We start from the raw sequence: 12051 nt of genomic DNA, 5'->3' as shown, positions 1-12051 counted from the left end.
TTTGACATTTGGACTTTCATTAATAATATTTGTGTTTCTGAGTCATTTTTGTGGAGACTTCTGTCCAACGTAGTGTCCAAATGAAGCCTGAAGCTTTTCTTCACCCTCTTGTCAGATGGTCAGCAACAAAACTCTGTTCCAACCAATGTCTGATAAGAGATGAGACACAGCAGCTGAGCAAATGATCATTTCATGCTGAAGACATCCTCAGACAGAATTAAATACATACATAAACACAGCCTGGTGCCAATAACACAGCTAATGACACTGCTGTATCACTGGCTTTACTGATTAAAGACCATATCTGAAGGAAATCTTTGAACACAACAGAAAGTGACCTTTTAAACCTGCGACACTGATGCTGCATTCAAGGACCATTAAACACATTTTAAAGGACTTAAGAACATCAAGAAAATGTGACTTGTTTCTCTGTAATGAAGCTGTTTTAGTGAAGAAAGTTGAAAGGTCACAGAGCGACTGCTGAATCTTCTGCTCTAAACATGAACTCTGAACTTTGTGATGCTTCAGGAGGAAAACTGCTTCAGTTATTCTCTCAGATTAGTTTCATATTTTCTGCATCAGATTTGAGTGAGATCCTGGAATGAAGACAGAAGAAAAGACTTTGTTCAAAGTTTGATTTATAGTCAAACCTTCCAGTTTATTCACACAATAAAACATCAACACAATATATGAATTCATTCATTAAAATCACAGTTTTTCCTCATTTGTTTGATGATTTTGACAAAAACAAACACAAACACACACACATGGTCTGCCATACTCATAAAGAGAAATGTCGACATTTTTCAATACAAATATTCCAGAAACATTTAGAGGATAGAGAAGTTTACATTTTCATGTGGAGAAATATTTTAGTAAATCAAAATGATGATGAGCAGTGATAGCCTCCATAAACAGTCACAGGAAAGATCTCCTTTAAAAACTCAGAAACATCAAGAGAACAACTAGAAGATGTGGAGGTACCACCCATAATGTTTGACTGACAGCTGATCTCTGTGCAGAAATGATGGAGAGTAAATAAAATGAAACTAAAACACAGATTTAAACCCACAATATGAAAGACTTCAGCCTATTTCAATTTAATCAACTCAGCAGTGTCTCCATAATAGTAAAGCCAAAGTCCAGCATAGAGCGGCTGAGTGAATGTGGTCTGGACTCTGTGGAGGAGAGTCATGGTTTCTGAGACGCTGTAGAAGGACAAAATACCTGCTCTGTGATCCAGGTACACTCCTACTCTGGAGGAACGAGGACCTGAGACAGGAGTTTGGATGTTGTTGTACCAAAATGTATAACTGTTGTTGTCACAATCTAATGACCAAGATTTGTTATTACGTCCAAATCCAGATTTACCTCCTTCTCTTCTGATATTCTTGTATGCGACTGCTACATAAACTCCTCTCCCTCTCCACTCCACCTCCCAGTAACAACGTCCAGTCAGACTCTCTCTACTCAGGACTTGAAACCAAAAAGTGAATCTGTCTGGATGATCAGAATAAGACAGTTGTTGATTCATTAATGTTACTTTTCTGTTCCCCTCTGATAATAACAGCTGTTTGTGTGCTGTGTTTGGATCCAGTGTGATTTCACGTGAATATTTTAAGAATCCAGCTCTGGTCTTTGGCTCTGCTGGATCTGACAGTAAAACATTCACTTCAGTGACTGTCAGTGAGATGTTTGTCCATTCCTCTCTCAGAATGTCCTGTAGTTTATCTCTGACCTCTGACACAGCTGCTGTCACATCCTCAAAGTAGCTCAGAGGACGGATATTGATGCTGGATGAGTCTGTAGACTCACTGAGTGCTGACAGTGAGGGGTAGTTGTGTAGAAACTGGTTGTGATCCTCTGTGTGTGAGAGCTGCTTCAGCTCAGCATCTTTCCTCTTCAGCTCAGTGATCTCCTGCTCCAGCTTCTCCTGAAGCTCTTTGACTCGACTCACTTCAGTTTCCTGCTGGGATCTGATCTGCTGCTTCACATCAGAGCTTCTTTTCTGGATGAGATGGATCAGCTCAGTGAAGATCTTCTCACTGTGCTCCACTGTTTGATCAGCAGACTGATTGATGGCCTCCACCTCCTGTTGAAGCAGCTTCACATCTTTCTCTCTGTCCTGGATTCTCTGCTGGATGTTTTGTCGACTCACCTCCAGCTCTCTCTGCCTCTCAGTCCTTTCTGCTGCAGCTGAGACTGTGTCGTGGCCTTTATGTTCATCCACAGAGCAGAGATAACAGATACTCTGCTGATCAGTACGGCAGAACATCTTCATCACCTCATCATGACGAGAGCAGATGTTCTCCTGGAGCTTCTTGGAGGGCTCCACCAGCTTGTGTTTCTTTAATGGAGCCACATCATAATGAGTCTGAAGGTGTTTCTCACAGTAAGAGACCAAACACACCAGACACGATTTCACAGCTTTTAGCTTGATACCAGAGCACAGATCACAGGCCACATCTTCAGGTCCAGCATAGCAGTGATCAGCAGGAGCAGCTTGGAGTCCAGTCTTCTTCAGCTCCTCCACTAAATCTGCTAACATGGTGTTTTTCTCCAGGACAGGCCTCGCTGTGAAAGTCCTCCGGCACTGAGGGCAGCTGTAGATTTTCTTCTCTTCCTCTTCATCCCAGAAGCTTTTAATACAGTTCATGCAGTAGCTGTGTCCACAGGGAATAGTCACCGGATCCTTCAGTAGATCCAAACAGACTGAACAGCAGAATTTTGTTTGGTCCATTTGATTCATGTGCTGTGCCGTTTCACCGTCTCTCAGTGACTGTCAGACAGTTTCACTTTCTCTGAACAGAAACAACCTCTGTGCTCTGAAGGGAAACAGATCTCTGCTCTTGTTCACCTCCTACAGGAAATGAGGCTCACCAGCAACTGCATTTACACCATGTTGTTTAGACCCATCCTGATACAGACACATCTGTGAAGGGAGGCACTAAAGAAATATCCTGGCAGTGACAAGAGCCAGGGTGTGGTCTGTTTATTACAAAGTATTAGAGCCTCCTTAAGATAAAACTTATTTTGAGGTTAAAGTTCACTTTTTTCCCAGGAAATAGTTGAAATATATGGAGATTACAGTTATTGTTTCAAGATAAACTGCCACGGCTGCTGTACCCTCAACAAAATGCTTTGTATAGATGAGTTAATGAAAGCGTACTTCTCGATCTATTTTAGTTATAAGAAAATCATTTTTCTTTCGCCAGATGAACATGTGAAGAGTTTAAAATAGCTTCTTTCAAAATACAACATTTAAAATAAATAGAGAAAAACAGTCACCTTCAAGACATTTTTCGTTATGTTTGTATTTGTTAACCTGTCATTTAAACATTCTTGTTGAATTATGGCAGTTTGAGGTAATGCTATTACACATGCGAACACTAGAGGGCACACAGCGCACTGGTGGTATCGAGCAGTGTTTTGGGGCACAGAGGAAGAATAAACCTGTTGTGAAGCTAACTCTAGTTTAACGTTCATGTCTTTTCTATTCTTTACCACAGGTTAGTAAATATGCATTAAAATAAATGTTCACTGCACCCCTTACAAATAGAAAAATGTTGTTTATTTGGAAAATTGTGAGTTAAAGCTGCAGGTAATGCTAATGCTAGCTTAGTGGCTAATGTGGAATAGGGTTTGTGTGCGTGTGTTTGTGTGTGTGTGTGGCAGTTAACCTAAACCACACGAGAGACTGTGTTTGTTTTATACCAAAACCATTGAAACCATTAAAAAAGAAGTTACATTGTCAGTACATTAGAAACACGTCACATAAATAATTTAGTGCTGTAACAAGTATTAAAACGATGAAAAACTGATTCATTTAATATGCTTTATAAATGTATTTAAAAAGGAAGTACAGGGAGCACAAGTGTGTTTTGTGTGTCTTTATAAAGAATGCTATATTTTTATATATGATAAAGTTTAATGTTAGATATTGTAGTTGTAATATTTTGAATGGACTCGAGCAGCATGTTTTGTCAGAGTTGTGCTGAGAGATTTATATAGACTCTAGCAAAGGAAACTGTGGCCATGTATTGTAAATGGGACTGAAGCAGAAGGTCTTTCCTTTGCATTGAATGTAATGATTCCTGAAGCTGTTCAAAGACACTATTGTGAAGAACAAACCTTCCTGTTGTGAAGATAACAGCAGCTCAATCTGTGTGCCTTCTCTATTCTTTACCACAGCACCACACGTTGTTGGCACAGGAAACCAGTTGCATCTGGTCAAAAGGAAAAATAAAAACAAACAATCTTGGCTGACAATGCACAGATTCAAGGATAACAATGGTTACACCCTTGTAGATTACAGAGGATGTATTTTGTATCACAAGACAGGATAAGACGGCTGATCAGTTTGTTTCACTAACTTTTCTAAACATGGCATTTTGTAGAGGGTCACAGTGTCACAGTGCCTTCGCCCTGCAACTCCCTCGTTCCCCAAGTCTGTCTCATTGTTGATTACCTGTTTGCCACAGACCAAGTATTTCCTGTTTGCAAATAAAGTTTGTGAAATTCAAGAGAGTGCTTCACATTGTGTCTGCATCTGGGTTCACGTTATCACAAAATGATCAATACTTTGTTTTGTCCTGTCTGGCACTGTAGCAATCAGAATTATTGTCTGAAGGCCAAGAAAAATGCCCAACAGATTTACTTTCCCAAGTGGGCCTTTTGCTATACTGGTCCACTTGATTGTCATAGTTTATTTGATCTTTATTAGTTATTTTTATTCTAAATTATTGTAATCAGGCCAGACTGGACTCGGGGACGGGAAAGAAAACAAGAAGAAAAGTTAGGAAGAAAGTTAACAGAAGGAGAGGGAAAGAAAAAGGAGAAAAGAGATGGAGAGAAAAGACAATGAAAATCTGCTTCATCACCTGCTGAAGGAAAGAAAAACAAAACAAACAAAAAGAAAACAACACAGTAGCGAAAATAGAGCAACATCCAACATATGCATAGATAACAGCAGTGATGGGAATGACGGCGTTACAAGTAACGGCGTTACTTTTTTCAGTAACGAGTAATCTAACTAATTACTATTCCTATCGTTACAACGCCATTACCGTTACTAACAAGAAAATGTGGCGCAGTCGCGTTACTATTTTTCAACAAACAGACGGTTGAAGCTGTGTTCAGGTTACCGCAGCTTACATCAGTTGCAGGAAGTAGCTGTAAGAAATCTGGGCGCTACAGCTTTAAGCAGCTGCGCGCTGTCCTGCCGACGGCAATCACTTTCTTGCATATGATCACTTTTTGGCACAACACCTGGAGCTAAGGGGGCAAAACAATCGCATGAGTGCTGCTGTTTGACTGAGGAAGAATAGTCATGGTAAGCCAATCACATGACCACTTTAAGACAAAGCAACAAGGTGATATATACCAGTTTTTAAATTGTGTTGATAGGCCACGTAAAACCAGAGTCATGATAAACAATATATACGCCTGTTTTTTCCTGAATAGTTTTGTCACGTTTACTGTCTAAGGACAGCGCAGCGAGCACTCTCTGCTTATGAGCAAACAAAAAACAGCCTGGTCGTGTTGGTGTAAAAATGCACCATGTCGACCAATCAAAAATGATATGGCAACATGACGTTTGGTTGTATAGGAAGAGGAGGAAGTTTTAAGAGTGACGGTGAGAGGGAGAGGGAGAGAGAGAGAGAGAGAGAGAGAGAGACAGCAGAAAAAGCGATAGAGCGAGTTTTGAGATGTGAGAGATTTGTCAGGTTTAGCGTGTTTGGATTGTGTAGTTAATGTGTTGTCTTGTGTAGTTAGTGTGTAGTGTTGTGGATGGTTTTGTGTTGTGTGTCAGAACAATGAGGCGACTGCTGTCTCCAGGTAGAAACAGGAGTGATACACCTGCTGCTGTCAGACCTGCAGCTATCAGGCTGTGATGTTCTCCTTTATAGTGGACAGAAATGATTTTTTTGGAGTGGGACAAATAATTTGTGTGGCATCTTGCTGAATGCAGAACAGCTGATTGTTCTGTAAATAGTCTGAAATGGTTATTTTAAAAAAAGGTAAATGGCTGCAAATAACTTTGTTGTTTGCAAAACTTGTGCATAAGATTTTAAAATTGACAATTGCATTTAATTGCTTTTAATGTCATGAAAGTTATGAAATATGATTCAATAAACATGTTGTTACAGTAAAAAATATAACCTTTTCTACTGAGATTTTATGTTTTCTGTCTGATTTTAGATCAATTGTGCTAATACCGTTTGTCAAAATGAAAACATAACTGTAAATTCAGACACGTGAGGCTGTGCTGAAAAGAATGAAACCAAACAAGGCAAAGCAAATAGTTTTTAAAGGTAAAATGTGGAGGGAAAAACAAAAGTAGTAACAAATGGCCAATTATACCCTGGACCCCAGAGGGTTAAACTTTTTTTTTTAAGTAACACAATAGTTACTTTTCAAGTAATTAATTATTTTTAGAATATTGTAACTCAGTTACTAACTCAGTTACTTTTTTGAAGAAGTAACTAGTAACTATAATTAATTACTTTTTCAAACTTGCCCAACACTGGGTAACAGTAAATAATAAATGCTGAATCTTTTTAAGCAGTACACAAAATCGATAATGCTTGATATGTTGAGGCAGCAGCCACCCAAGATAGTGTGAGTCTGTAAGTACCTGCGTGCACACGTGAGTGTGTGAGCGCTGGTATTCATAAGGTTTCTCCATGCAAGTGTCTGATAGTACGTATTCTGTCTCACGGGTATTTCTGAGGCATGTTTTTTATAAGTTTGTTATATGACAGGTCAGAGTCATTTGTTCTGTAAGTAATGGGATCAACGTTTCAATGAATGGGTCTATTCCTGATCTTCTAATGGCAAACCTGCCATCTAGTGGGTTAACGGGGAAGCGCCAAGTGAGGGGATGAGCAGGAGTTTCTCTCCCAGCGCTCGACAGGGAAGGTCCATTTCTCTGCGTCTCACCTCCTACAGGAAATGAGGCTCACCAGCAACTGCATTTACACCATGTTGTTTAGACCCATCCTGATACAGACACATCTGTGAAGGGAGGCGCTAACAGGGTTTGTTATGTTTGATTTACAACTTTCAGTAAAAACTGCAACCTACTTAAAGTTTGATAGCTGCACTTGGTGTTTGGAGATTCTCAGAAAGGTTATTTATAGTCTTATTTATTTATATTTTTAAAATTTTGAGTAGTTCAAAAGTTCATTATAAATATTGTAAATTTAGTTGTTTTTAACATGAAACAAATCCATCCTGGCGCTGTTGGTGTTTCATCAACAACCATAGATCCTTTGGTCTGTTTATTGTGTTACTTCTGACATGTCTCACACCTTCTTATCATATTCTTTATCACTCTGTTCATTCCAGGCCAAAAGACTGTCTCTCTTGCCCTTCTTTTGCATTTCTCAATTCCGAGATGGCCTTCATGTATTCTGGTCAGCATCTCTTGCCTCATTGTCTGTGGAATGACGATTTTGTCCTGCTTCAATAGCAGTCCATTGACTACACTCAGTTCTCCTCTAATATGGTAGAAGAGTGGACACGAGCCAACAAACATCCATTTGACATGCTTTCCATAACATGTTGCAGTTCTGTGTCTTGTGCAGTCTCATCAGTTATTTGCTTAGATTTCATGTCTGGCACAGGAAGTTTGGCAGAGACCATGTTTATGTGAGTCTGAATGTCTTCTTCTGTTGTACTCACCATGCCCCCTGTGGGTGCTCGTACGAGTGCATCTGCAATTATCAGGTGTGTAAACTAGCTGAAAGTCATATCTCTGCATTCTCATTATCAGACGCTAAATTCTTGGCGTCATTTCATTCAAGTTCTTCTTGATGATAGATACTAGTGGGCAATGATCTGTTTCTGCAGTGAAAGAGGGTAAGCCACATACAAAGCTGTGGAACCTCTCTAAGCCAAAAATAAATAAATAAATAAATAAATAATTTATATAGCATCTTTCATGACAGAATCACAAAGTGCTGCACATAAGATTACAAGTCATAAAAAGATTTAAAAATGACTAAATAAAACAGGCAAAAAAATTAACCAAAAGCAGTTTTAAAAAGGTGAGTTTTGAGTTGTTTTTTAAAAACAGCTACTGAGTCCACAGTTCTTAATGTTTGGGGGAGAGAGTTCCACAGTCTCGGGGCCACAGTGGCAAAAGCTCTGTCACCCTTAGTTCTCATCTTAGTCTGTTTTATAGCAAGTAAGCCCTGATCAGATGACCTCAGGGACCTGCTGGGGACATCGGGCTGTAGCAGATCAGAGATATAGGCTGGTGCCAGTCCGTGCACAGCTCTGTAAGTCAAGACCAGGATCTTAAAATGGACTCTAAATTCAACAGGAAGCTGAGATAACAACGGTGTCACATGTGAGTACTTGGAGGATTTTGTCAAAAGCCTAGCTGCAGCGTTTTGCATGCATGTATAGCAATCTCCAGTTCAGAGCGAGATAAAATCGGGCTTAGCTTAGCCACATTTCTTAAGTGATAAAAACAAGACCGAACCAGAGATTTCACATGCCCATCCAATGTGAGAGTCGAGTCAAAAGTGACACCTAAATTCCTGATAGAGGATTTAACATAGAGTGAGAGAGGACCAAGGGCTTTCAGTATCTGCGATAAAAATCTATCAGGGGCGCATACGAGGACTTCGGTTTTCCCCTCGTTGAGTTGGAGGAAATTTGCAGCCATCCAACGTTTGATCGAATCTAAGCAATTATTCAGACGCTGAAGCTTAGATAAATCCCGGGGCTTAAAAGAAACGTACAACTGAATATCAAATTCATTCTCACGTTATGAATTTTTGCAAGCAGAAAAGAAAGAAAATTTCACTAATTTCACTAAACAATGTCACTAATGGTGTTGAATGTAGCACCTTAGGATTGCCTCTGCTCTTTGTAACCAAGTGTGAGAAATGATCGCATTATTAAAAGAAGCTAAAAGGTCCTTTAGATAGAGGAGTTGAACATTTAGATGAGTTTTCCTCCACCTGTGCTCCGCTTTACGACAATCACGTTTTAGACAATGAATACTGTCATTTGGCCAAGGAGGAGATTTGGAGGCAGAAACACTCGTCTTAAACCGGACAAATTTCATCTAAAATAGAAAGGCAATAATTATTAAAAAGACTGGTTGAGAAATCAAAACCATTTTGAGGAGATAGCTGTAAGTTAAAAGCATCCACAAATTTCTCCGCTGTGGAGTTTAAGATGCGAGAGCTAACCATCCGTCTGACGGGGGGCAAAGGCTCATTAAAAGACAAGTTAAAAACAATAACATAGTGATCAGAAATATAAATGTTCTCAGAGCAAATGAAATCAATATTAAATCCAAAGTAAAAACAAGGTCCAGTGTGTGACCTTTGCTGTGTGTAGGACCGGACACATGCTGAGTCAAATGAAAAGAATCCATAATCTTCATAAAGTCTCTGGCGAATGGGTCGGAGTCATCATCAACGTGTATGTTAAAGTCCCCAACTATGAGCACCCTAGACAGCTTCATAGTAGCGGATAAGAAGTCACTGAGCTCTGATAAAAATAACCTATTAGATCTATCAGAACCTATTAGGTGGACGATACACCACAGCACAGTAGAAAGGATCCTTGTTACCAATTTTAAGCAGCTGCAGCTCAAACGAAAGAAAATGTCCAATTTTAACGGAGCGGCAGGAGAAATGGTCCTGGAAAGCCACAGCAAGCCCACCAGCCCAACCAGATAACCGAGGCCGGGTAATAAAAGTATAGCCATCCGGGCAGAGTTCAACAAGTGACGAGTAGTCTACATCCCGCTGCCAGGTCTCAGTCAGGAATAAAAAATCCAGTTTTTTAGATAATATAAAACCATTCAACAAGAATGATTTATTAGACAGAGATCGAGCGTTAAAAAGCGCCATATTCAGTGAGCTAGAAGCCTCATTATTTGCAGAGGCTTGAGTTAAGGGACATAAATACACAGGGTTCGAGCCGTCACGCTCCTAGAATCAACTCACCGAGGGAAGAAAATGCCAGCCCGAAGAAGAGTCTGGATAAACCCTCCTAAGGTGGCACGGTCTCAAAGAGCCGGGCCCAGCGTATCCAAACAAGGCTGTGGAAAACAAGTCCCCCTCCATGGAGCTTTTCTGAACACAGGAGACAACGCACGCTCGACGTCACTTACCAGCCAAACCCCGCCGCCAGTAAAGCCTGAGCTTTACCTGAATACCTCCTCTTCTCCCTCTCCTTCTCCGTGGTCTAGAGGAACCACCGAAATCGCCTGACGAGGATCCAGCTAATGGAGGAGGGTGGAAAATGCCGGAGGACGACGAGACATCGTGAGGCATCATAGAGGATCGGATGGATAGCAAAGCCAGGCGATCATACACCAGGGCAGCTAATACATCATTAAAACTGAGTGAGCACAGAAGAGCAGAAAAAAATAACACAACAGTAGTAGAGCGTGACAAACTGCACCCAAATACCAATCATTCCTTCTCAGTTTGAGTGTAAATGACACTCACTCTCTGTCATGAATCTGGATGCGTAGGCTATAAGTTTCCAGTGCTCACCTTCGGCTTGCAGAAACACTGCACCAAGATGCAATCCATCTTTTAAGGCATTAGTCAATGGGAACTTTTTTTTGTCTCCAGTGGGAAACTGATTTGCAGTCTGTCCATACAGAGAGACCAAAGCAAGCCAACAAAACACACACACACACACACACACACACACACACACACACACACACACACACACACACACAAAAGCCCAAAGAAACAGTCCAAACTGAGACACACTCATTCACCTTGTGGTAGTTGACAGAAACTTTTGGACTGAAATTGAAGGCTTTCACATCCACGGTTGATTACAGAGTCAAAGTCCTTTATACACAGTCCTTCAAGTACAGATAATACAGGAAGATAGAGATCCTAAAAACACAGTTAAAGTAGCCAATAATGTGTTACATATAATTCATTTTAAGTTTATGTTGAGTTTTAAAATGTTCTCTGTAATAAAAGTTGTTACTCTCTGAAAAACCATCAGAGCTTCAACACCTGGTATATTACTCAGTAAACAAAACCAAAAAGTTAAAGGCAGACATCTGAAAACAAGACGTCACTGATCAACAACGTGACAGAACGAGAGTCAACAGTTTACTGTCAGTCAGAGTTTGATCATTAACAGGGAGCAGCAGGGTACAAAAGTCAGGCAGAGTAGCTGAAAGTATCCAAGTACATGTAAAACTGTCCTTTATACTTTCAGGGACTTTAATCAATAATAATTTTTTCTATTTATGTGCTGTTTTGCACTTCTTGCAGCTGAAATTGTGGCACAACCTTCATGTTAAGTTTTAAATAAAAAAACAACAACAACTTGTTTTTCCCTCTCACAAAAAGCAGCTGTTGCTCAGCGCCACTTCAGATGTAAATGAATTTTTAGAAACTCAAACAAAGTCAAGTTTCCAGAAACTGTAACATTTTTTTCACTCCCATTAAAAATCTCACAGCCGCTGATATTCATATGTGAACATTTGCTAACCAGTAAAAATCTAACTATACATGCTGCTGGTCAGTTCAGCTCCATCTTCACCAGTTGTGACAGTTAAAATGATGCTTAGAGGTCAGATATGACACAATTTATCACATCCAGGCATGATTTTTGCTGTGGTGAGCAAATCCACACTGTAATTGAATCTGTTCTTTTAGAGAAAAGGTATAAATGAGGGGTGTCAAACATAAGGCTCGTGGGTCACATTCGGCATGAAAAATTCTCCATCTGACCCGCTGGATGGCTCTTTCAGTCAAGCATATTGCATTAACTGATTAAAGATACACAACTATCACCTTTCAAAAGACACGGACAAGTCAGCCAGTAATGGGAATCACATGATGCATTTAAAGTTTATGTTCAACTGTAAAATATTCTCTGTAATGTAAATTGTTCTGCTCTCTGACAAACCATCAGAGGTGCAGCACGTGTATCATTTGGTGTTTGAAGCAGAAACAAAAGCAAAGAGTTAAAGGAAGACACATTTGAAGAAGAAGGAAAATGAAAACAAGACGTCACTGAGCAACAACCTGACAGAACGAG

The 12051-nt window shown here is 40.0% G+C and overlaps 1 protein-coding gene across 1 annotated transcript; it reads right to left on the bottom strand.

Moving 5' to 3' along the window:
* Window positions 1–679: 679 nt before the first annotated feature.
* LOC146368866 (tripartite motif-containing protein 16-like) lies at window positions 680–5859 on the bottom strand. Its single transcript, XM_084911360.1, has one exon. The coding sequence runs from the start codon at window positions 2747–2749 to the stop codon at window positions 1091–1093; it is 1659 nt and encodes a 552-aa protein (XP_084767486.1). The 5' UTR covers window positions 2750–5859; the 3' UTR covers window positions 680–1090.
* Between the last annotated feature and the right edge of the window lie 6192 nt (window positions 5860–12051).

Source organism: Perissodus microlepis, chromosome 18 (assembly GCF_051167445.1).
Source record: "Perissodus microlepis isolate ML-2025 ecotype Zambia chromosome 18, ASM5116744v1, whole genome shotgun sequence".
NCBI classification, from domain to species: Eukaryota; Metazoa; Chordata; class Actinopteri; order Cichliformes; family Cichlidae; genus Perissodus; species Perissodus microlepis.
The sequence above is the reverse complement of the archived record's forward strand: the minus strand, read 5'-3'. Positions and strand labels throughout refer to the sequence as shown.